Source organism: Phyllobates terribilis, unplaced genomic scaffold, assembly GCF_046119375.1.
Source record: "Phyllobates terribilis strain yellow unplaced genomic scaffold, ASM4611937v1 Scaffold_3__8_contigs__length_932513732, whole genome shotgun sequence".
NCBI lineage: Eukaryota > Metazoa > Chordata > Amphibia > Anura > Dendrobatidae > Phyllobates > Phyllobates terribilis.
Genome location: NW_027362763.1, coordinates 484,999,982 through 485,026,728, shown reverse-complemented (window position 1 = coordinate 485,026,728; position 26,747 = coordinate 484,999,982). Strand labels below are relative to the sequence as shown.

General features: G+C 47.7%; 1 protein-coding gene across 2 annotated transcripts in view; it reads right to left on the bottom strand.

Annotated features, from left to right (window-relative positions):
- Positions 1-626: 626 nt before the first annotated feature.
- LOC141258196 (G-protein coupled receptor family C group 6 member A-like) overlaps positions 627-26,747 on the bottom strand; it is a 103,029-nt gene continuing 76,908 nt past the window's right edge. For both annotated transcript variants that reach the window (XM_073673193.1, XM_073673192.1), the window contains exon 6: positions 627-3,172. In XM_073673193.1, coding sequence (XP_073529294.1) covers positions 2,124-3,172 — 1,049 coding nt within the window. In that variant the 3' untranslated portion in view covers positions 627-2,123. The remainder of the gene's footprint in view (positions 3,173-26,747) is intronic.

The window sequence follows — 26,747 nt, the reverse complement described above, 5'->3', positions numbered from 1 at the left end:
TCAGAAACTAAATCCATTTATGAATCTTCCCCATTGTGTATCTACACCTTACTGTTGCGTGCAACAACTTTTCATAATATGTAAAGTTTAAACATCAGCGGTTCACTTTATTGAGTCATTAGATTTAACTTCCATTTTATTTTTCTCGTTTAATTATATTCATAAATTAATTACAGCAGTAATCACTGAAAAAAAATAGTGAAATAATTTCAGTCATTTTATATTACCATTGTTTTTTATTGAAGTTTAAAATTGCATTTTTATGGCACACATTCTTTTCTTTGGTTTATTTCATCTGAATGGCATGATTCAGAAAACTAAGAGCTCATTTATTTGGATGTACTAGGATTTGTTCACCAAGTTTATTACGTGGATTTTTCAGACTTTTTTCAGTCCTGTGGGTTGAGGTATATGGTGTTTTTTTAACCACCCATTTCAGTTCAAAATAAATGCTGCTACTTTTTCAAAAATCCACCAAAAATTGACAAGTGTTAAAGAACATGCAAGATAAAAAATGCACCATCTACACCAGTGTTTCCCAAACCCCATCCTCACGGCCCCCACAGGTCATGTTTTCAGGATTTCTTTAGTATTACACAGGTGATTGAAGTATCATCAAGGCATCAGGAATTCTCTCACCTGTGCAATACTAAGGAGATCCTGAAAACATGACCTGTGGGGGGCCGTGAGGATGGGGTTTGGGAAACACTGATCTACACTATAAGCATGTTTTCCTTTAAAATAATTGGGAAGCTCTTTAAAAGCAGATTAGGAATATATTTATCATCTAGCCAAACCAGATCTCACACTTTGCACTGATGAGAGGCAGCACCCTGAAACACAGTGACTGCAAATTGAGATTCTGGTTTGGCTTTTTTAGGATTGCTACTTCCAAAAGGTGGCACTAAGGTTCTACTCCTCGTCGTCTCTTAAGAGGTAATTTGCATATTCAGATTTTGGCACGGATTGTATGCTTGTAAAAAAAATAAAAAAACCCTGAGTAAAAATAGACTAATGGATTTGTATAGTAGAGCTATAACCTGTTGTGTAAGACCACTGTACCATTGTGTGCTTAAAATGGTTTTTACAGTATAGATTCTGCAGAAATATACATCATTTATGAGACAAAAAAAAGAGAAAAATAACCAAATCAGAAGCCTTTCAGTTTGCTTGTGTGTTTCGATCATTTGCAAACATGGATGTTGGGTGAATAGATCCATTTCACTCTATGAGTCCATGTACTGTCCGAGAACAAAAATTGACCAGAAAAAGGACATTTCACATGGATGTGTGAATGTGGCCTTATAGAGATATTCCATAGCGATGGTTCTAGGAAAGGATAAAATGCATAATGAAGAGGCAATACAAAGGCACAGACTGCTTACAGGTCCATTAAACTAACCAATTGGGACTCTTGTGCGCTTCTGTTCCGGGTCTGTACATGTGGTAATGTCATGTGAATGAGGTCCTATTTAGCAGACTATTTTAGTTACTGTATTTCAAAATCAGTCTAAGGGCTCACTAACACTGGCATATAACACGTGATGTTTTATTGGATAGCACTTGGCCCGATGTTATACTATGGGTCATTGCAATTTTTTTTCTCATGACAATTTGGTATGAGAGAACAATCACAGCACGCTGCTAGTGCATCCGATAATCAGATTATGTGCACTCACGCAAGTCTATGGGTGCGAGTGAAATATTGGACTCTACTGGGATGTCATCCAAGTGCAGTCCAATGAACACAAACAGAGACAATGGAGAAGATGGAGAAATTAAGTTCTCCATCTTCACACCTGTGTTCTCTCATGGGAGAAAATCAGATCACGCTAAGATGGCACTCGGCTTAAACTCTGACAGTGTTTGAGCCAAGTATAATTAGCATAAAGAGCCCGATTGTCTCGAATGAGAGAATTGACGGCCGTGTGACTCTGGCCTAAATCTGTTTACAGATTTGCCTCTTTTTACTCTATTCAAGCATATTGAGTGCACATGCCACCTTTAGTAATCTTATCTTGATTTTATCTTACTGTGATTGGATGTATCATTGCATGATCCACTTCTAGTAGGGTAGCTAGATACTGTATAGTAAAAGTATACGTACACTTCATGATCAAACATTACCAACTTTTGAGCCTCCTTCTTGTAAAGGAGGTTATTCTATTCTTTGAATGCGTTGGTAAAGTATGATTAATCTCATCTTGAATGGGTTGAGAAGGAAAACTCAAGCTCCTCGGTGATGAAAAGAACCTTGATTTGTGGACTTTGAAGAATGCACGTATACTTTGAAGATAGTGTTCTCTATTGTTTTTTTCCCTTTTAAATAAAATAATATAACATACAGGCAGTAGGTGACAACCAATGACTCCATAGCTTGAAGCTAATATGGCTATTATCTGTACAGCAGAGATGTATGTGCTACTAGTATTATTCATGTAGACTGGAATAAAGACAATCCACACAAACATATAGACCAGCATACTAAATGTGATATATCGGGCCTCGTTATATTTATCAGGTAATTTTCTGCCTTTGTAAGCTAGGATGAAACATATAAATGCAAGGAACCCAATGTAGCTAAGCATGATGACAAAGGCTATATAGGACCCTTCATTACACTGCAGAATTAGGAGCTGCGGTATTCTGCGAATGGTACTAACACAAGGACTCTTTACGAAAACCCATATTAAACAAATTACCAACTGGATACTGGTTAAAGAAATAATAATAACAAGTGGTTTAAAAGCAAAACTCATTACCTTTTGCCCTCTACTGCCTGACTCAAAGGCCAAAATAATTCGCAAAGATTTGATTAAAATGCAAGAAACTGTAACAGTGAAACTGATGCCGAAAAGTGGTTGCCTAATTTGGCAAATAACTACAACTGGCTGACCAATAAATAGTGCAGTGTCTGCTAAACTTACCAAAAGTGATATGTTTAATAAGTATGTATAACGACCCCCTGCTGCTTTTACTGCTGGTGTGTCGATATACTGTCTAAATAAAATTCCTATTACAGACACCAAAACTAATCCAATACTAGAAAATGTCATCAATGTTATAGCAAACGGGTTGTTCCATTGGAAATATTCTTCTGTCTTGTTCTCACATTGGGAGCTTCCATTTCTTGACCATTGATGTTCGGGACACATCAGGCATTCAGCCATATCTAGAAATACAAAAAGTGAAAAATAAATCTGAAAAATAATAGAAGTCTTGAAAAATGCAAAGAAAGGCAACAAAATAGATAAAGGGGAATGGAAAATTTGTCATGTGAATACATTAACAGGATTGAAATGAATGAGCCTTGAGAAGTCGTACTTAATAATAATATTAATAATAATATTTTTTTTACGGAATAAGTTCTGCAGCATTTTTCAATTAAGCAGGGACATGTACAGACAATAAAGACATTGCAAAGTAACATAGTTCAACAGTTACAGGAGGAGAGAAGGCCCTGCTCACAATCTATAAGGAAATGGGGGGTGGCGCAATAGGTAAAAAATGCTTATCAGGCGGGGGCGTTCATAGAAACCATAGGGCCTCATAGCAAAAGTCCTAATTGGGCCCCCCCCTTCCCTCTCAGTAGAGTAGGCGGGGTCACGGTGCATTGGAGGAGTCACAGAATCCCACTACAATATCCCTTTTATGGCCCCACAGAGTATGATGCCTCCAAAAATGCATCAAACACATTGCATGACACCCCCACGCGCAGTGAATTCCCCCACCCGCAGAATATGACCCCAGTGTCCCAAAAACAGTATGATCTCCCCCATTTAATATGCCCACACAATATGAGACCCCCATATTACCTCGCACAGTATAATGGCCCCACCAGTACCATTCCCGCACACAATGTATAACACTCCCACAATGGTCCCCGCCACCACAGAGTATGATGGCCCCTTATAAGTACTGACTGATAAAAGAAAGGAAAATTTTACTTTCCTAGACACGTTACCCTCTTGAGCTGCTCTGCTCTCTGCAGCTTGCGGATGTCATGGGCGCGCTGATGGGAGGGTGGAATGACGCGCTCCCTGCTGGCGCTTGTTAAATACTGCTGTCAGAGATTAACAAGTGGGATTTAACAGGTTAACACCCGTAGCTGTTAAAGGCACATGATGGCTGATTACTAGTATTGAGCGAGAACTAAAATGCTCGGGTGCTCGAAGCTCGGGCTGAGCTCACCGTGATACTCGGGTGCTCGAACCGAGCAACGAGCCCAATGTTAGTCTATGGGAGACCCAAGCATTTTTGCGGCGGCACCCCCCGCAGTCTGTAGAAAGCCTAAAAAGTGCCCAAAACGATAGTGACAGTGCTCAAAAGACATGGGGACAGCATGGGCATCGCCCCAGGAAGCATTTATGACCCCCAGATCACTGCTGTCAACAACGTGGTCAGAGGTATTAAGCAACTTTTACGGGCTCACAATAAAACGTTCAAAAACAAAACTGAAACGGTTTTCCTGTGAAATATGTTAAGGGACTTCCTTTCCAGGGTAAAAACTTGTGTATAAGGTAAAATAAATAACCAAAAAGAAAAGTACTCCTCCACACCTTGGGCTATGTTCACAAGTAGCATTTTTTATGCATTTTTGCACTTTTGTATTGCTTTCAACCGTGACAAATGCATTCACCGGGAAATGTCATTTTAACATTTTACAATCTTATCCGGCAATGTGCTGTGTGACACATGCATACAGTGTTGAAAAGACATGGGAACAGCATGGGGAAGACCCCTGGAAGCATCTCTGACATCCAGGTCACTGCCTAAAAGTGTGCCCATCAGAAGTCATCCTTTCCGCATCAGAAGATGCAGACTTGCAACTATCCCCGTGCAAGTCCTTGTCCCAGTGCAGTGTTCAATTGTACCTCCCCCATTCCTTGCAGTGCAAGCGCAAGTATGCAGCCTGCCACCCACCCACCCCCAGGCTGCAATAACATACTGCTAGCTTGCTTGCACTTGAAATGGGGCCTTTTAGTTTGGAGGAGGCCGAAGCTGGCCACTACCTCATGGCTGCTTCGGCAGTGAGGTATCCATACTCAGTCCCCAGCCGCCTGGCGGCCGGGTGTCCACGCTCGGTCCCCGGCCGCCAGGGGGCGGCCGGGTGTCCATACTAGGTCCCCAGCCACCCCATGGTCGGGTGTCCACACACGGTCCCCAGCCGCCTGGGGGCAGCCGGGTGTCCATAAACGGTCCCCAGCCGCCCCTATTTCTCCTTGAAACTTCCCCCACACTTTTCTTAGCCTGGCCTGCTTTAGGGCAGCATTGGATCAGCCCACCAGAGAACCAGACTCCTCCGGTGGGCCCTGGCTTCTCCATCAGGGGAGTTGAGAGTGCCAAGGTGAGGAGCATGATGATGATGATAGAAGTTAGCATCTGCTTTGTTTTCTTGGAATGCAAGCGTAAGTGTGCAACCTGCCACCCACCCACCCCCAGGCTGCAATACCATACTGCTAGCTTGCACTTGAAATGGGGCCTTTTAGTTTGGAGGAGGCCGAAGCTGGCCACTACCTCATGGCTGATTTGGCAGCGAGGTATCCATACTCAGTCCCCAGCCACCCGGCGGCCTGGTGTCCATGCTCGGTCCCCAGCCGCCAGGGGGCGGCCGGGTGTCCATACTCGGTCCCCAGCCGCCCCACTGCCGGGTGTCCACACACGGTCCCCAGCCGCCTGGGGGCGGCCGGGTGTCCATAAACAGTCCCCAGCCGCTCCTATTTCTCCTTGAAACTTCCCCCACACTTTTCTTCGCCTGGCTTGCTTTAGGGCAGCATTGGACGAGCCCACCAGAGAACCAGACTCCTCTGGTGGGCCCTGGCTTCTCCATCAGGGGAGTTGAGAGTGCCAAGGTGAGGAGCATGATGATGATGATAGAAGGTAGCGTCTGCTTTGTTTTCTTGGAATGCAAGCGCATGTATGCAGTAGCGGCTAGGCCTGAGGTGATCAGCGTTTTGGCACATATCCTACCTTCTCCGAGGATTGCTGGATGTTTTCCTGCTACTATCCCAGTTCTATGACTCCCGTTAAAACAAAGCTTCAGGTGATGAATGATGGATGAGGTGGTGGCAAAGGAGAAAGAGCAGCAGGAACAGGGACCATTCACGTAAATATCAGGCCAGTCAACCACACATGTCTTGTAGGATATGTTTCTGTACCAAAAGGAGCCGTTCGGCTACACAGTTATAGGGCATGCAGTGAGTGCAATGCCTAACAAAAATGTCGAGGCACTCCAATGCCCCTTGGAAGCGACATGGAGGTCAGAGGGCCTTAACTAAACCATTTTTTCCATTTATAGCAACTGGGTCTCCCGTGCACTGTTGGCCTAAGCAATGAATGGAAGGCTTTCCAAAAATTATGAGGAACTGCAATGCCCCTTGAAACAGACGTGGATTAGAGCATACTAAAAAACTTCTACCCATTATTGGGGAGTGGGTGTCCCTTAGTGTTCGACTATGCATTGAAAAGCAAAAGCTGACTAAAATTAGGAGGAAATGCAATGCACGTTGGAAGAATGGTGGAGGTCGCAGTGGAATAAAAAGACAATATCAATGCCCCTTGGAAAAGTGGTGGAGGTCGCAGTAGCTTAACAAAACGGTTTTAATGCCCCTTGGAAGAGACGTGGAGGTCGCAGTAGCTTAACAAGATGGTTTTAATGCCCCTTGGAAGAGACGTGGAGGTCGCAGTAGCTTAACAAGATGGTTTTAATGCCCCGTGGAAGAGACGTGGAGGTCGCAGTGGAATAAAAAGACAATATCAATGCCCCTCAGAAAAGTGGTGGAGGTCGCAGTAGCTTAATAAGAGGGTTTAAATGCCCCTTGGAAGAGACGTGGAGGTTGCAGTAGCTTAAAAAGACGGTTTTAATGCCCCTTGGAAGAGCGGTGGAGGTCGCAGTAGCTTAACAAGACGGTTTTAATGCCCCTTGAAAGAATGGTGGAGGTCGCAGTAGCTTAACAAGACGGTTTTAATGCCCCTGGGGAAAGTGGTGGAGGTCTCAGTAGCTTAATAAGACGGTTTTAATGCCCCTTGGAAGAGACATGGAGGCTGCAGTAGCTTAACAATATGGTTTTAATAGCCCTTGGAAGAGACGTGGAGGTTGCAGAAGCTTAACAAGACGGTTCTATGGCCCTTGGAAGAGACGTGGAGGTCGCAGTGGAATAAAAAGACAGTATCAATGCCCCTGAGAAAAGTGGTGGAGGTCGCAGTAGCTTAACAAGACGGTTTTAATGCCCCTTGGAAGAGACGTGGAGGTTGCAGTAGCTTAGCAAGACGGTTTTAATGCCCCTTGGAAGAGACGTCAAGGTTGCAGTAGCTTAACAAGACGCTTTTAATGCCCCTTGGAAGAGACGTGGAGGTCACAGTAGCTTACAAGATGGTTTTAATACCCCCGGGGAAAGTGGTGGAGGTCGCAGTAGCTTAACAAGATGGTTTTAATGCCCCATGGAAGAGATGTGGAGGTTGCAGTAGCTTAACAAAACGGTTTTAATGCCCCTTGGAAGAGACGTGGAGGTCGCAGTATCTTAGCAAGATGGTTTTAATGCCCCTCGGAAGAATGGTGGAGGTCGCAGTGGAATAAATAGACAATATCAATGCCCCTGGGAAAAGTGGTGGAGGTCGCAGTAGCTTAACAAGATGGTTTTAATGCCCCTTTGAAGAGACGTGGAGGTTGCAGTAGCTTAACAAGATGGTTTTAATGCCCCTTGGAAGAGACGTGGAGGTTGCAGTAGCTTAGCAAGACGGTTTTAATGCCCCTTGGAAGAATGGTGGAGGACGCAGTAGCTTAAAAAGATGGTTTTAATGCCCCTGGGGAAAGTGGTGGAGGTCGCAGTAGCTTAACAAGACAGTTTTAATCCCCCCTGGAAGAGATGTGGAGGTTGCAGTAGCTAAACAAGATGGTTTTAATGCCCCTTGGAAGAGACGTGGAGGTTGCAGTAGTATAACAAGACGGTTTTAATGCCCCTTGGAAGAATGGTGGAGGTCGCAGTAGCTTAACAAGACGGTTTAAATGCTCCTGGGAAAAGTGGTGGAGGTCGCAGTAGCTTAACAAGACGGTTTTAATGCACCTTGGAAGAGAAGTGGAGGTCGCAGTATCTTAGCAAGACGGTTTTAATGCCCCTCGGAAGAATGGTGGAGGTCGAAGTGGAATAAATAGACAATATCAATGCCCCTGGGAAAAGTGGTGGAGGTCGCAGTAGCTTAACAAGATGGTTTTAATGCCCCTTTGAAGAGACGTGGAGGTTGCAGTAGCTTAACAAGATGGTTTTAATGCCCCTTGGAAGAGACGTGGAGGTCGCAGTAGCTTAACAAGACGGTTTTAATGACCCTTGGAAGAATGGTGGAGGTCGCAGTAGCTTAAAAAGATGGTTTTAATGCCCCTGGGGAAAGTGGTGGAGGTCGCAGTAGCTTAACAAGACAGTTTTAATCCCCCCTGGAAGAGATGTGGAGGTTTCAGTAGCTAAACAAGATGGTTTTAATGCCCCTTGGAAGAGACGTGGAGGTTGCAGTAGTATAACAAGACGGTTTTAATGCCCCTTGGAAGAATGGTGGAGGTCGCAGTAGCTTAACAAGACGGTTTAAATGCTCCTGGGAAAAGTGGTGGAGGTCGCAGTAGCTTAACAAGACGGTTTTAATGAACCTTGGAAGAGACGTGGAGGTTGCAGTAGCTTAACAAGATGGTTTTAATGCCCCTTGAAAGAATGGTGGAGGTTGCAGTAGCTTAACAAGACGGTTTTAATGCCCCTTGGAAGAGACGTGGAGGTCGCAGTGGAATAAAAAGACAATATCAATGTCCTTGGGAAAAGTGGTGGAGGTCGCAGTAGCTTAACAAGACAGTTTTAATGCCCCTTGGAAGAGACGTGGAGGTTGCAGTAGCTTAACAATACGGTTTTAATGCCCCTTGGAAGAGACGTGGAGGTTGCAGTAGCTTAAGAAGATGGTTTTAATGCCCCTTGGAAGAATTGTGGAGGTCGCAGTAGCTTAACAAGACGGTTTTAATGCCCCTGGGGAAAGTGGTGGAGGTCACAGTGGCTTAACAAGACAGTTTTAATGCCCCTTGGAAGAGACGTGGAGGTTGCAGTAGCTTAACAAAACGGTTTTAATGCCCCTTGGAAGAGACGTGGAGGATGCAGTAGCTTAGCAAGATGGTTTTAAGGCCCCTTGGAAGAGACGTGGAGGTTGCAGTAGCTTAACAAGACGCTTTTAATGCCCCTTGGAAGAATGGTGGAGGTCGCAGTAGCTTACAAGATGGTTTTAATACCCCTGGGGAAAGTGGTGGAGGTCGCAGTAGCTTAACAAGATGGTTTTAATGCCCCTTGGAAGAGACGTGGAGGTTGCAGTAGCTTAACAAGACGGTTTTAATGCCCCTTGGAAGAGACGTGGAGGTCGCAGTATCTTAGCAAGACGGTTTTAATGCCCATTGGAAGAATGGTGGAGGTCGCAGTGGAATAAATAGACAATATCAATGCCCCTGGGAAAAGAGGTGGAGGTCGCAGTAGCTTACCAAGATGGTTTTAATGCCCCTTTGAAGAGATGTGGAGGTTGCAGTAGCTTAACAAGATGGTTTTAATGCACCTCGGAAGAATGGTGGAGGTCGCAGTAGCTTAACAAGATGGTTTTAATGCCCCTGAAGAAAGTGGTGGAGGTCGCAGTAGCTTAACAAGATGGTTTTAATGCCCCTTGGAGGAATGGTGGAAGTCGCAGTAGCTTAACAAGACTGTTTAAATCCTCCTGGGAAAATTGGTGGAGGTTTCAGTAGCTTAACAAGACGGTTTTAATGCCCCTTGGAAGAGACGTGGAGGTCGCAGTATCTTAGCAAGATGGTTTTAATGCCCCTTGGAAGAATGGTGGAGGTCGCAGTGGAATAAATAGACAATATCAATGCCCCTGGGAAAAGTGGTGGAGGTCGCAGTAGCTTAACAAGATGGTTTTAATGCCCCTTTGAAGAGACGTGGAGGTTGCAGTAGTTTAACAAGACGGTTGTAATGCCCCTTGGAAGAATGGTGGAAGTCGCAGTTGCTTAACAAGACGGTTTAAATGCTCCTGGGAAAAGTGGTGGAGGTCGCAGTAGCTTAACAAGACGGTTTTAATGCACCTTGGAAGAGATGTGGAGGTTGCAGTAGCTTAACAAGACGGTTTTAATGCCCCTTGAAAGAATGGTGGAGGTCGCAGTAGCTTAACAAGACGGTTTTAATGCCCCTGGGAAAGTGGTGGAGGTTGCAGTAACTTAACAAGACGGTTTTAATGCCCCTTGGAAGAGACGTGGAGGTCGCAGTGGAATAAAAAGACAACATCAATGCCCTTGGGGAAAGTGGTGGAGGTCGCAGTAGCTTAACAAGACAGTTTTAATGCCCCTTGGAAGAGACGTGGAGGTAGCAGTAGCTTAACAAGACAGTTTTAATGCCCCTTAGAAGAATGGTGGAGGTCGCAGTAGCTTACAAGACGGTTTTAATACCCCTGGGGAAAGTGGTGGAGGTCGCAGTAGCTTAACAAGATGGTTTTAATGCCCCTTTGAAGATACGTGGAGGTTGCAGTAGCTTAACAAGATGGTTTTAATGCCCCTGGGGAAAGTGGTGGAGGTCGCAGTAGCTTAACAAGACAGTTTTAATCCCCCTTGGAAGAGACGTGGAGGTTGCAGTAGCTTAACAAGATGGTTTTAATGCCCCTTGGAAGAGACGTAGAGGTTGCAGTAGTACAACAAGATGGTTTTAATGCCCCTTGGAAGAATGGTGGAGGTCACAGTAGCTTAACAAGATGGTTTAAATGCTCCTGGGCAAAGTGGTGGAGGTTGCAGTAGCTTAACAAGACGGTTAAAATGCCCCTTGGAAGAAACCTGGAGGTTGCAGTAGCTTAACAAGATGGTTTTAATGCCCCTTGGAAGAGACGTGGAGGTTGCAGTAGCTTAACAAGATGGTTTTAATGCCCCTTGGAAGAGACGTGGAGGTTCTAGTAGCTTAACAAGACGGTTTTAATGCCACTTGGAAGAGACGTGGAGGTTGCAGTAGCTTAACAAGATGGTTTTATGCCCCTTGGAAGAGACGTGGAGGTCACAGTGGAATAAAAAGACAATATCAATGTCCTTGGGAAAAGTGGAGGAGGTCGCAGAAGCTTAACAAGACAGTTTTAATGCCCCTTAGAAGAGACGTGGAGGTTGCAGCAGCTTAACAAGATGGTTTTAATGCCCCTTGGAAGAGACGTGGAGGTTCTAGTAGCTTAACAAGATGGTTTTAATGCCACTTGGAAGAGACGTGGAGGTTGCAGTAGCTTAACAAGACGGTTTTATGCCCCTTGGAAGAGACATGGAGGTCACAGTGGAATAAAAAGACAATATCAATGCCCCTGAGAAAAGTGGTGGAGGTCGCAGTAGCTTAACAAGACGGTTTTAATGCCCCTTTGAAGAGACGTGGAGGTTGCAGTAGTTTAACAAGACTGTTGTAATGCCCCTTGGAAGAATGGTGGAAGTCGCAGTTGCTTAACAAGACGGTTTAAATGCTCCTGGGAAAAGTGGTGGAGGTCGCAGTAGCTTAACAAGACGGTTTTAATGCACCTTGGAAGAGATGTGGAGGTTGCAGTAGCTTAACAAGACGGTTTTAATGCCCCTTGAAAGAATGGTGGAGGTCGCAGTAGCTTAACAAGACGGTTTTAATGCCCCTGGGAAAGTGGTGGAGGTTGCAGTAACTTAACAAGACGGTTTTAATGCCCCTTGGAAGAGACGTGGAGGTCGCAGTGGAATAAAAAGACAACATCAATGCCCTTGGGGAAAGTGGTGGAGGTCGCAGTAGCTTAACAAGACAGTTTTAATGCCCCTTGGAAGAGACGTGGAGGTAGCAATAGCTTAACAAGACAGTTTTAATGCCCCTTGGAAGAATGGTGGAGGTCGCAGTAGCTTACAAGACGGTTTTAATACCCCTGGGGAAAGTGGTGGAGGTCGCAGTAGCTTAACAAGATGGTTTTAATGCCCCTTTGAAGATACGTGGAGGTTGCAGTAGCTTAACAAGATGGTTTTAATGCCCCTGGGGAAAGTGGTGGAGGTCGCAGTAGCTTAACAAGACAGTTTTAATCCCCCTTCGAAGAGACGTGGAGGTTGCAGTAGCTTAACAAGATGGTTTTAATGCCCCTTGGAAGAGACGTAGAGGTTGCAGTAGTATAACAAGATGGTTTTAATGCCCCTTGGAAGAATGGTGGAGGTCACAGTAGCTTAACAAGATGGTTTAAATGCTTCTGGGCAAAGTGGTGGAGGTTGCAGTAGCTTAACAAGACGGTTAAAATGCCCCTTGGAAGAAACCTGGAGGTTGCAGTAGCTTAACAAGATGGTTTTAATGCCCCTTGGAAGAGACGTGGAGGTTGCAGTAGCTTAACAAGATGGTTTTAATGCCCCTTGGAAGAGACGTGGAGGTTCTAGTAGCTTAACAAGACGGTTTAAATGCCACTTGGAAGAGACATGGAGGTTGCAGTAGCTTAACAAGATGGTTTTATGCCCCTTGGAAGAGACGTGGAGGTCACAGTGGAATAAAAAGACAATATCAATGTCCTTGGGAAAAGTGGAGGAGGTCGCAGAAGCTTAACAAGACAGTTTTAATGCCCCTTAGAAGAGACGTGGAGGTTGCAGTAGCTTAACAAGATGGTTTTAATGCCCCTTGGAAGAGACGTGGAGGTTCTAGTAGCTTAACAAGATGGTTTTAATGCCACTTGGAAGAGACGTGGAGGTTGCAGTAGCTTAACAAGACAGTTTTATGCCCCTTGGAAGAGACATGGAGGTCACAGTGGAATAAAAAGACAATATCAATGCCCCTGAGAAAAGTGGTGGAGGTCGCAGTAGCTTAACAAGACGGTTTTAATGCCCCTTGGAAGAGACGTGGAGGTTGCAGTAGCTTAACAAGACGGTTTTAATGCCCCTTGGAAGAGACGTGGAGGTCGCAGTAGCTTAACAAAACGGTTTTAATGCCCCTTGGAAGAGACGTGGATGTTGCAGTAGCTTAACAAGATGCTTTTAATGCCCCTTGGAAGTATGGTGGAGGTCGCAGTAGCTTACAAGACGGTTTTAATACCCCTGGGGAAAGTGGTGGAAGTCGCAGTAGCTTAACAAGATGGTTTTAATGCCCCTTGGAGGAGACGTGGAGGTTGCAGTAGCTTAAAAAGACGGTTTTAATGCCCCTTGGAAGAGACGTGGAGGTCGCAGTATCTTAGCAAGATGGTTTTAATGCCCCTTGGAAGAATGGTGGAGGTCGCAATGGAATAAATAGACAATATCAATGCCCCTGGGAAAAGTGGTGGAGGTCGCAGTAGCTTAACAAGATGGTTTTAATGCCCCTTTGAAGAGGCGTGGAGGTTGCAGTAGCATAACAAGACGGTTTTAATGCCCCTTGGAAGAGACGTGGAGGTCGCAGTAGCTTAACAAGATGATTTTAATGCCTTTGGGGAAAGTGGTGGAGGTCGCAGTAGCTTAACAAGACAGTTTTAATCCCCCTTGGAAGAGACGTGGAGGTTGCAGTAGCTTAACAAGATGGTTTTAATGCCCCTTGGAAGAGATGTGGAGGTTGCAGTAGTATAACAAGACGGTTTTAATGCCCCTTGGAAGAATGGTGGAGGTCGCAGTAGCTTAACAAGACGGTTTAAATGCTCCTGGGAAAAGTGGTGGAGGTCGCAGTAGCTTAACAAGACGGTTTTAATGCACCTTGGAAGAGAGGTGGAGGATGCAGTAGCTTAACAAGATTGTTTTAATGCCCCTTGGAAGAATGGTGGAGGTCGCAGTAGCTTAACAAGACGGTTTTAATGCCCCTTGGAAGAGACGTGGAGGTCGCAGTGGAATAAAAAGACAATATCAATGCCCTGGGGAAAAGTGGTGGAGGTCGCAGTAGCTTAACATGACAGTTTTAATGCCCCTTGGAAGAGATGTGGAGGTTGCAGTAGCTTAACAAGACGGTTTTAATGCCCCTTGGAAGAGACGTGGAGGTTGCAGTAGCTTAACAAGATGGTTTTAATGCCCCTTGGAAGAATGGTGGAGGTCACAGTAGCTTAAGATGGTTTTAATGCCCCTGGGGAAAGTGGTGGAGGTCACAGTGGCTTAACAAGACAGTTTTAATGCCCCTTGGAAGAGACGTGGAGGTTGCAGTAGCTTAACAAAATGGTTTTAATGCCCCTTGGAAGAGACGTGGAGGATGCAGTAGCTTAACAAGATGGTTTTAAGGCCCCTTGGAAGAATGGTGGAGGTCGCAGTAGCTTAACAAGATGGTTTAAATGCTCCTGGGGAAGGTGGTGGAGGTTGCAGTAGCTTAACAAGACGGTTTTAATGCCCCTCGGAAGAGACGTGGAGGTTGCAGTAGCTTAACAAGACAGTTTTAATGCCCCTTGGAAGAGACGTGGAGGTTGCAGTAGCTTAACAAGATGGTTTTAATGCCCCTTGGAAGAGACATAGAGGTTGCAGTAGTATAACAAGATGGTTTTAATGCCCCTTGGAAGAATGGTGGAGGTCACAGTAGCTCAACAAGACGGTTTAAATGCTCCTGGGCAAAGTGGTGGAGGTTGCAGTAGCTTAACAAGACGGTTAAAATGCCCCTTGGCAGAAACCTGGTGGTTGCAGTAGCTTAACAAGGTGGTTTTAATGCCCCTTGGAAGAGACGTGGAGGTTGCAGTAGCTTAACAAGATGGTTTTAATGCCTCTTGGAAGAGACGTGGAGGTTCTAGTAGCTTAACAAGATGGTTTTAATGCCACTTGGAAGAGACGTAGAGGTTGCAGTAGCTTAACAAGACGGTTTTATGCCCCTTGGAAGAGACGTGGAGGTCACAGTGGAATAAAAAGACAATATCAATGCCCCTGAGAAAAGTGGTGGAGGTCGCAGTAGCTTAACAAGACGGTTTTAATGCCCCTTGGAAGAGACGTGGAGGTTGCAGTAGCTTAACAAGACGGTTTTAATGCCCCTTGGAAGAGACGTGGAGGTCGCAGTAGCTTAGCAAGACGGTTTTAATGCCCCTTGGAAGAGACGTAGATGTTGCAGTAGCTTAACAAGACGCTTTTAATGCCCCTTGGAAGAATGGTGGAGGTCGCAGTAGCTTACAAGACGGTTTTAATACCCCTGGGGAAAGTGGTGGAGGTCGCAGTAGCTTAACAAGATGGTTTTAATGCCCCTTGGAGGAGACGTGGAGGTTGCAGTAGCTTAAAAAGACGGTTTTAATGGCCCTTGGAAGAGACGTGGAGGTCGCAGTATCTTAGCAAGATGGTTTTAATGCCCCTTGGAAGAATGGTGGAGGTCGCAATGGAATAAATAGACAATATCAATGCCCTTGGGAAAAGTGGTGGAGGTCGCAGTAGCTTAACAAGATGGTTTTAATGCCCCTTTGAAGAGGCGTGGAGGTTGCAGTAGCATAACAAGACGGTTTTAATGCCCCTTGGAAGAGACGTGGAGGTCGCAGTAGCTTAACAAGACGGTTTTAATGCCCCTTGGAAGAATGTTGGAGGTCGCAGTAGCTTAACAAGATGATTTTAATGCCTCTCGGGAAAGTGGTGGAGGTCGCAGTAGCTTAACAAGACAGTTTTAATCCCCCTTGGAAGAGACGTGGAGGTTGCAGTAGCTTAACAAGATGGTTTTAATGCCCCTTGGAAGAGACGTGGAGGTTGCAGTAGTATAACAAGACGGTTTTAATGCCCCTTGGAAGAATGGTGTAGGTCGCAATAGCTTAACAAGATGGTTTAAATGCTCCTGGGAAAAGTGGTGGAGGTCGCAGTAGCTTAACAAGACGGTTTTAATGCACCTTGGAAGAGACGTGGAGGATGCAGTAGCTTAACAAGATGGTTTTAATGCCCCTTGGAAGAATGGTGGAGGTCGCAGTAGCTTAACAAGACTGTTTTAATGCCCCTTGGAAGAGACGTGGAGGTCGCAGTGGAATAAAAAGACAATATCAATGCCCTGGGGAAAAGTGCTGGAGGTCGCAGTAGCTTAACAAGACAGTTTTAATGCCCCTTGGAAGAGATATGGAGGTTGCAGTAGCTGAACAAGACGGTTTTAATGCCCCTTGGAAGAGACGTGGAGGTTGCAGTAGCTTAACAAGATGGTTTTAATGCCCCTTGGAAGAATGGTGGAGGTCGCAGTAGCTTAACAAGACGGTTTTAATGCCCCTGGGGAAAGTGGTGGAGGTCACAGTGGCTTAACAAGACAGTTTTAATGCCCCTTGGAAGAGACGTGGAGGTTGCAGTAGCTTAACAAAATGGTTTTAATGCCCCTTGGAAGAGACGTGGAGGATGCAGTAGCTTAACAAGATGGTTTTAAGGCCCCTTGGGAGAATGGTGGAGGTCGCAGTAGCTTAACAAGATGGTTTAAATGCTCCTGGGGAAGGTGGTGGAGGTTGCAGTAGCTTAACAAGACGGTTTTAATGCCCCTCGGAAGAGACGTGGAGGTTGCAGTAGCTTAACAAGACAGTTTTAATGCCCCTTGGAAGAGACGTGGAGGTTGCAGTAGCTTAACAAGATGGTTTTAATGCACCTTAGAAGAGACGTGGAGGTTGCAGTAGCTTAACAAGACGGTTTTAATGCCCCTTGGAAGAATGGTGGAGGTCGCACTAGCTTAACAAGATGGTTTTAATGCCCCTGGGCAAAGTGGTGGAGGTTGCAGTGGCCTAACAAGACGGTTAAAATGCCCCTTGGAAGAAACGTGGAGGTTGCAGTAGCTTAACAAGACGGTTTTAATGCCCCTTGGAAGAGACGTGGAGGTGGCAGTGGAATAAAAAGACAATATCAATGCCCTTGGGAAAAGTGGTGGAGGTCGCAGTAGCTTAACAAGACAGTTTTAATGCCCCTTGGAAGAGACGTGGAGGTTGCAGTAGCTTAACAAGATGGTTTTAATGCCCCTTGGAAGAGACGTGGAGGTTCTTGTAGCTTAACAAGATGGTTTTAATGCCACTTGGAAGAGACGTGGAGGTTGCAGTAGCTTAACAAGACGGTTTTACTGCCCCTTGGAAGAATGGTGGAGGTCGCAGTGGAATAAAAAGACAATAAGAATGTCCCTGAGAAAAGTGGTGGAGGTCGCAGTAGCTTAACAAGATGGTTTCAATGCCCCTTGGAAGAGACATGGAGGTTGCAGTAGCTTAACAAGACGGTTTAAATGCCCCTTGGAAGAGCCATGCAGTACAGCATCTTAAAAACATTATTCCCATTATTGGGGAGTGGGTCTCCCATAGTCTTTGCCTATGCCTTCCAAGCAAAAGCTGCCAAAAATTAGGTTGGAGGAACTTGCAATGCTGGCAAACAAGAGCCATGCAGTACAGCATCTTAAAAACATTATTCTCATTATTGGGGAGTGGGTCTCCCATAGTCTTTGCCTATGCCTTCCAAGCAAAAGCTGCCAAAAATTAGGACGGAGGAACTTGCAATGCTGGCAACACGGACCAAGGTCACCCTGGTGGTATAGTGGTGGTGGAGGCTGAGGATAAGGAGAAGAGCAAAATACAGCCGAAATGAGGAAGCGTATACCCATGTGTGGGTGTGAAGCAGTGCATGGGAATACACCTCTCGAAATAACACAGTGGATTTGACTTTATGTTACTCTGCTGTCATTTGGTGGTGATGAGAAGTCTGGCCCAATCCAGCCCTTGTTCATTTTGATAAGGGTCAGCTTGTCAACATTGTCAGTTGACAGGCAAGTGCGCTTATCTGTTATAATTCCCCCAGCGGCACTAAAAACATGCTCCGATAACACGCTAGCGGCAGGACAGGCCAGGACCTTCAAGGCGTACAGAGCGAGTTCATTCCAGGTGTCCAGCTTGGATACCCAAAAATTAAAAAGGCACAGAGGAATCACGGAGGATGCTGATACGGTCGGCAAGGTACTCCCTCACCATCTTTTGAAACTTTCCACTCCTTGTGAGAGTACCCCGCGCCTCAGGGCCTGTAAGCTGGGAGGGTCTCAGAAAACTGTCCCAGAATGTTGACAGTGTTCCCCTGCCTCTGCTGGATTGGATTTGCATCTCTCTTGCCTGTACGCCTTGGTTGGGCAACGAACTGTGAACTCTGCCGCTAGCGTGTTCAGATGGGAATTTTTTTTAACAGTTCTGCAGCAAGGGCCTTCTGGTACTGCCCCATTTTTGTAGACCTCTCCACCTCAGTAATAAGAGAGTGAAAGTTCTCCTTGTAGCGGGGGTCTAAAAGTGTCACCAACCAGTAATGACTGTCACCCAACATTTTGACAACGCGAGGGTCACGGTTAAGGCAGCGTAACCTAAAGTCAGCCATGCGTGCCAGACTGATAATGGGCAAGACTTCCGTGTCCTCACCAAGATGATGACTGACCATGCTCTCCTCCTTCTCCTCCTCCTCCCCCCTGTCCTCAGGCCACCCACTCTGAACTGACGGTATGACAGTTGTACAGGTACTGCCGTCTACAGCGCATGATACCAGCTCCTGTTCTTCCTCCTCCTCTCCCTTATTGGCCCCCAATGCATGTTGGGATGAGATGAGGCTGGGCTATGTGTAATCACCCACTACGGCTTCTTGATCCATCTCATCATACTCTGGCTGCAATGCCTCCTCTTTAATTCTCTGCAGAGAGCGTTGCAAAAGACAGACAAGTGGGATGCTGACGCTAATGATGGCGTCATCGCCACTCACCATCTTGGTGGACTCCTCAAAGTCTGTCAGGATGGTACATATGACAGACATCCAGGTCCACTCCTGAGGTCTTATGTGTGGAGTCTGACTTGAATATCGACGGCCTTGTTGCAGCTGGTACTCCACAACTGCTCTCCTCTGCTCACAAATCCTTTGCAACATGTGGAGGGTAGAGTTCCAATGTGTGGTGACATCACACACCAGTCAGTGTGCCGGAAGCTGCAAACTCTACTGCAACACAGTAAGGGTGGCGGAAGCTGTAGCTGACTTGCGAAAATGAGCTGACAGGCGGCGTACTTTGACGAGCAGATCTGGCAACTTGGGGTAGGATTTAAGAAACCGCTGGACCACGAAGTTAAGCACATGAGCCAGGCATGGTACATGTGTGATCTCGCCTCACCTCAGAGCCGCCACAAGGTTACGGCCATTGTCACACACGACCATGCCTGGATGTAGGTTCAGCGGTCTCAGCCACAGATCTGCCTGCTCTTTCACAGCTGTCCACAACTCACAAGCAGTGTGAGGTTTATCACCTAAGCTTATGAGTTTCAGCACAGCCTGTTGCCGCTTGGCTGAGGCAGTACTGCAGTACTTCTGTGTAACCCCAGGCCTGGATGCCACAAATATTAAAGGCTGTGTCTGAGAGCAGGAGGGAGGTTCCTTGGTCAGGGACAATTAGCATACAGCACCTCCTGTCCCAGGCCAGTAGTGGGAGCAGGCTGCCCCTATAAAAGCTGGAACTGAGGGTTGGGTTAGAGAGAACTGGACGACCTAGGTCAGGACTGAGACTAGCCCGAGAGAAGGAGTAACAGTTGAGCTGTAGCCAAGGAGTCCGTGAGGCAGTGGAGAAGCTGCGAGCCAGGGACAGAGGCGACGAGAGCCGGTCCGGGCTGAGAGAAGCACCACCGGACATTGGGGTCCGAGGCCGTCAGGGTTGCAAGCCCTGCAGCAGATAACCAACCCGCAAGGGATTTCAGGTCCCTTGGCCTAAGAAGCCTGGAGGCTTCGCCACACAGAGGGACCAGTACAGCACGGAGAAGTAACAGGTATCTAAGGCCCGAGTCGCAAGCCATACAGGCGAAGTACACAGCCAGCTCACACTATGAAAAGGGGGATAGTCAGCAAGGGCAGAGAGAGAACGGTAGGCCTTCACACTCACCCTGACCAGTGGGGCTCGCCCGAATGCTCTCAGACACCCAGGCCCATTCCTACCCAGTACTCCTGTTGGGTCAATAGTAATACCAACAATAAAGACCCTGGACTGTTTGAAGCGGAATCAGAACTCTTATTATTGCGGCCTGCACTATCACCCCCAACATTCACATACGCTGCCCTGAGGCTACACTCTTCCCGTGGGGAGTTATCCCACCCCTGTGCTGCCCACCAACATCAGCCTCAGCGGTCTGCCTTGCAGCGGCGGTCATCCCTGACCGCAATCCATGGGTGGCGTAGTCGGACATTCATAACTCTACAAATAGACTGTCACAGCATTTGGTCTGACCACCCTGAGCCACGGGATCGGGTTGCCACTACTACCCCCATCATCGCACTGAAGCCCGGTTCCGGTGCCCCACGGCCCAGGGGGCGAGTCAGCTTTGGCGTAGTCGGCAGGATTGTGACCAACCCGCCACAAACGGGTATTGCGTGCCTGAAAAAGACTTTGTACTTACCTGAGTGAAGTTTCCCGCCATCCGGAGCCGTTTCCCGCCATCTTCAGCCGTTTTCCCGCCATCTTCAGCCGTTTTCCCGCCAACGGGCGCCATCTTCGGGACACCGCGCGGGAAGAAAAGGGGCATGGACGTCCAAACCACGCGAGACCTGAAGCCCCGCCCTACGCACAGACGCTGCGCATGGTCCTGGAAGGAGAGAGTGCGACGCTGATGCCACCAGGAAGCGACTCAAGGTCCTCGCCCGGAGCAGCACCAGCGGAGCCGCGGCCTACTGAAGAGGATCAGCGGAAGGTAGGCCATGGTTAACTAGGGAGGGAGGAGGATGACGGACGCGGAGGGACCTTCTACCACCAGGGTGGCTGCAGCAGCGGTGATGCCGTTCTCCATGCCCTACATCCCCGGAGCAGCCTGGCTGCCCCAATACTCAGGGGAATCCCATACATTAACTGACTTTAAGGAAAGACTGCACAATTTATTTAAAGTTTATCCCCTGACAGAAGAACAGAAAGTGAGCATTCTGACAGGGCAGCTAACCGGTGCAGCCCAGCGAGAAGTGAAATTATGGTCAGATGAGGAGAAAAGGACTGTAAAGGACATTCTGACCCGGCTGCAGAGTACCTTTGATACCCGTACCTCAGCAGAAATCAAAATGCGGTTCTATGACTGTAAGCAGCGAGCCCAAGATAGTATCGTAGACTATGCATTGAACCTGCAAGAAGCTCTGGGAGCAATTAAACAAGCTGACCCTGGCAGCATGCAGGACACCGATAAACTGTTAACTGACAAGTTCATAGAAGGTCTGATGTCCAGCGCCCACAGAACCCAGCTGCGCCTCATGGCCCTACAGAACCCCGATTTGACTTTTGCGCAGTTCAAAGATAGGGCCATCCGGGTGCTCCGAGAACCCGCACCAGGAGGCGCTGCAGTTTCTCGGCGCCCTGCCATCACTTACCACCAGGGGGCGGCGCCCTACCCTGCAGACCTTGTGGGGGCTGATGCGCAGGCCCTAAATCCATCCCAGCCTGCCAATCTGCACCATCAGGTCCAAGAACTAACCAAGAGTGTGGTTGCATTGACCAAGACCGTACAGTAGTTGCAGATGGAACCGTCAAGACCAATCAAGCTGGCTTCCAGTCTGGAGGATGTCCCGTGGCGTCGACAGAGGAGGATCATCGTTCAGAGAGAGGCCCGCCGACCGTTACACCGAGGATGGACAGCCGATTTGCCGCCGTTGCAGCCAGCCAGGACACATGGCCAGGTACTGTACTTTAAATGGGTCCGACCTGGGGCAAAGGGCCAACCCCCAGGCATAAGGTCATCAGGTCCGTCTAATTGGTGCGATAAGTACGTGGGGGGACGCCCGGTCTTACCCGTAGTGCTGGACGGTATCCCCATGAGTGCACTACTGGACACCGGGTCTCAAGTGACTACCATCCCCTACGTACTTTTCAAGCAGTACTGGAGTGACACTGATATAACACGTTATACAGACGATGACTTAAGCATCATCGCCAGCAATGGCCAACCCGTGCCGCAAGTGGGGTTCAGAGAGATGACTATCAAGATTGGTAAGGTTGAACTGCCGGCACAGGGAGTGATCATTGTGGACATTGACCGTCGTGAAAGTCACCCTAAAATAACCTTGGGTACTAATGTGATTGAAAACTGTCTTTCAGAAGTAATTGTGATTTTGCAGCAGGTGGCGATGAATGCGAGCTCCAGCCAACAGAGGGTCCTCCAGAAAGAGATAAAAGCCCTGATGAGACGGCAGCAGGTAGAACTGTCTGGTGGTGAGATCGGTAGCGTGAGGATGAGCGACCCGTTCCCCATTGCCATGCCTCCCAAAAGCGAAATGATGATCTGGTGTCGGACTGCAATCGGGTTAAGAGGGAGAGACTACCAAGCCATGGTAGAACCCGTGTACTCAGACAGCAGGCCCACCATTTTGACAGCCCGGGGGGTGGTTGATATCCGCCATGGAAGGGTGCCCGTCCGGATCTTAAACATCGGGGAAAGGGAAGTACACTTGCCCCGGTACGCTACACTAGCCAAATTGTTTGCCGTCGAACACAATGCTCTCAGGGTCGTGGAACCCTTGCCTCCATCTCCCCCGGTGGAGGGTAATGGCTCCCAGAAACCTAAGGAGGACTGGTGCCGGAAACTCCACGTGGGTGCTGACTCCACTCCCTTGCACCAAAAACAAGGAGTCTACCGGGTGGTTCAGGAGTACGAGAGAATCTTTAGTAAGCACCCGCTAGACTTCGGCAGGGTGAAAGGGGTAGAACACCACATCCCCACGGGAAGCCACCCACCAATAAAAGAGAGATACAGAGCTGTACCACCCGCACATTATCAGAACGCAAAGGGCATGCTGAGAGAAATGAAAGAAGCCGGGGTCATTAGAGACAGCTGTAGCCCCTGGGCAGCCCCCTTGGTTCTGGTAAAAAAGAAAGACGGTACCATGAGAATGTGCGTGGACTATAGACAAATCAATCGTATCACCCATAAAGACGTTACCTAGGATAGAGGAGTCTTTAGCCGCACTAAAATCAGCTAACTTCTTCTCTACTTTGGATCTTACTAGCAGGTACTGGCAGGTTCCTGTGGCAGAGGCTGACAAGGAGAAGACCGCCTTCACCACCCCGATGGGATTGAGCGAATTCAACTGTATGCCATTCGGGCTCTGCAACGCACCCGGGACCTTCCAGAGGCTGATGGAATGCTGTCTAGGGCACCGAAACTTCGAGACGGTCCTACTTTACCTGGACGACGTGATTGTCTATTCGAAGACCTACGAGGACCATCTAAAACACCTGGCAGAGGTGTTCGAAGCCCTGGCAGGCTATGGCATGAAAGTGAAACCCTCCAAGTGCCATCTGTTAAAGCCGAAGGTACAGTACCTGGGGCACGTGGTGAGTGCAGAAGGAGTAGCCCCCGACCCCGACAAGGTCACAGTAATCAAGAGCTGGCCAAGCTCCTCAAACATCAAAGAAGTGAGGCAGTTCCTCGGGTTGGTAGGCTACTACCGAAGGTTCATCCCTGGGTTCACTAAGATGGCAGCCCCTATGCAGGACCTCCTGATAGGGCAATCCAAGACCAGAAGCCAAAAGCCACCCTTCAACTGGGACAAGCCGGAAGAGGAGTCCTTCCGCCAGTTGAAGATGGCCCTCACGGGGGATGAGATCCTGGCCTACCCCGATTATGGCCAGCCTTTTATCCTCCACACAGACGCCAGTAATGTGGGGCTGGGAGCAGTACTGTCACAGAACCAACAGGGCCGAGAAAGGGTGATCGCGTACGCCAGCAGGAAGCTGAGGCCCACTGAAAGAAACCCGGAGAATTACAGCTCCTTCAAGATAGAATTCTTGGCAGTGGTGTGAGCCGTCACAGAACGGTTTAAGCATTACCTGGCCTCCGCAAAGTTCACTGTGTACACGGACAACAACCCGCTGACACACTTGGACAATGCAAGACTAGGTGCCCTAGAACAGCGGTGGATGGCCCGGCTATCCAATTATGACTTCACAATCAAATACCGGGCAGGCAGGACCAACACCAACGCAGACGCCCTATCAAGAATGCCTCACATACCCGAAGGAGAAGAAGACTCGGAAGAGCTGGAGGAAGTAGAGCTCCCTGCGTTCCACCGGTATGGGGCCACTCAGTATTCTCACCGGGTAAGAGACAAAGACCTAACCACCGTCATGTTCAACCCCTTACCCCACCACGGCTGGGCTGAAATGCAAGATAGTGACCCTGCAGTTCGCCTGGTGAAAGACCTGTTAACCCAGGCAGACGCTAGCCCTGGCCCGGACGCTCCAGAGGAAGCCAAGCAGTTATGGAAGGAGAAAAGCAGGCTATTCCTCTACAAAGGTAAGCTGTGCAGAAGGCTTGTCAACCACCGGACGCACGAGCTGACCTGGCAGGTAGTGGTTCCAAGACGAGATGCAGCAATGGTCCTGGAGGCCTACCATGACAGAGCGGGACACTTCGGGTGGAAGAATCTGGAGTTCCTACTGAGAGAGCGGTTCTACTGGATCGGTATGAGAGGGGCCATAGAGAAGTGGAGCAGGGACTGTGGCCCATGCCACCTCAGAAGGAAGGACCATACCAGCCAGAAGACACCCTTGAGGCCCATCGTCACCAGGCAGCCTCTTGAGCTGGTAGCTCTGGACCATGTGAAGTTGGCTCCAAGCTGGTCTGGCTACATCTTTGCCCTCACGGTTGTGGAGCATTACTCCCGGTTCCTGGTGGTGGTTCCTGTTAAAGACCTGACAGCCCAAACAGCGGCCAGAGCCTTCCAGCAACACTTCTGCCATCCACACGGGTATCCGGAACAGGTCTTGACAGATCAAGGTCCAGCGTTTGAGGCGGAAGTCTTCCAGGAGTTCTGCAACCTCTACGGCTGTAGGAAGATTCGGACAATGCAAACCAACGGGCTGTGTGAGAAAATGAATAATATCGTCATTGATCTCCTCAAGACGTTGCCCCTGGAAGAACGCAGCCTGTGGCCGGAGAAGCTGCCAGACCTGATTGACTTGTACAACCATATCCCGGTGAAGGCTACAAATTGCACCCCGGCTTACCTGATGCGAGCAAGACCAGGTAAGCTGCCGATAGACCTGGAGATGGGAGTCCTGACACCCGAGGACACCTCCCCAGACGCGGACTGGCGGCTACAGTACAAGAAGGTACAGGAGAGTGTGGAGAGGAGTCTGGCTCAAGCGAGAGAAAAGCAAGAGAGGCTCTTCAACCAACACGCCCCTGCTGGTCCCCTGGAACCTGGTGAACAGGTCCTGAAGCGGAAGAGAAGGCTGGACGACCAGTGGGAGAGAGACCCGTACACAGTACTGCAGTCCGACCACAACAACCCGAAGGTATGTGTGATTACCAAGAATGGAGGAGAAACCACTAGCACCGCCTCCAGAGACCACCTAAAACGGTGCCCCGAGCAACTACAGAGTCCAAGTGAAGATCAAGATGACCTTGAACCCGCAGAGGACAAGGAAGAAATGATCAGCACAGTTCTTGGAGAGTTCCCCCGGACCTGAACTCGGATAAATGATGCTATAGTGGTACCCGTCCTACACTTCCTTCAACCTACCCAGCAGGAGCCTACAGGAGAGCAGGAAGAACAAGAAGAGCAAGCAGCCCCAGAGGCAGAAGAACCCTTGCCAGCAGCCCTGGAGAGTCAACCCTCTGCTGACAGTGAGCCTGCCATGCCTGCGGTAAGCCAAAGACCCCACAGACAGCTGCCTGCCCTGCCTGTAAACCCAGCTAGTAGCTGTACCCTAAATGATAGTGGGGAAAGCCAGGTTAGACCACCACCAGACAGTGGGTTACGGAGGTCAACCCGGAGCACAAGTTGATGCTGCAGCTCTCTGGAGGTGGTCTGAGGATTGTCCTTGACTCACCATTCTTCTTCTCTGCCTTTCTGATGTTTTTCTTGGCCTGCCACTTCTGGCCTTAACAAGAACTGTCCCTGTGTTCTTCCATTTCCTTACTATGTTCCTCACAGTGGAAACTGACAGGTTAAATCTCTGAGACAGCTTTTTGTATCCTTCCCCTGAACAACTATGTTGAATGTTTGAGGAGCCCATGATGCCACTCTTCAGAGGAGATTCAAACAGGAGAACAACTTGCAAGTGGCCACTTTAAGTAGCTTTTCTCATGATTGCATACACCTGGCTATGAAGTTCAAAGCTCAATGAGGTTACAAAACCAAAAAAAGTGCTTTAGTAAGTCAGTAAAAAGTAGGTAGGAGTATTTAAAACAAGAAAATGATAAGGGTGCCCATACTTATGCACCTGTCAAATTTTGTTTGAATGCAGATTGCACATTTTCTGTTAGCACAATAAACCTCATTTCAAGGCAGAAACATTACTGTGTCCAACAGTTATTACATATATCAAACTGAAATAGCTGTTGCAAAAACACAAATTTTTATAAAACATTAAGCTTAAGATTAATAGGGGTGCCCAAACATTTTCATATAACTGTATTGGTGTCTGAACAGTCAGGGAGACACTATTACAGTTCTTTTTACAGCAAAAAATGCCAAAAGAAGGATAATACAGAGATTTGACCCGTGGAACTGCAAAACCACAGTTCTATTTTTCTGGCCTACTCCAGACTCTTTTAAACAGATATATTGGTGTCTGAACAGTCACAGACACACTCAATTTATTTATTTTTTTTTGGGGGGGGAATACCAAATGGTTAATAAGACGTGTATTTGGACACTCTGACTGAGGAAAAAAAAAATACAGGATTTAGATGAAAAAAAAAAAAAATTTTCCTGGCCCCTGAGACCGGGGTGATAAGCCTAGCAATTTGACCAACAGGAGCACACAGGACTGTAATGCAGCATTTGCTGCTATAACCACTGCGTCTCCTATACAGCCTGCCTGCCTGATATCTAGGATGGATATTCGTCCTGAGAAGGACTGTTTGTTTGATTTGGCAGGCTTTAGAGACTCTACACT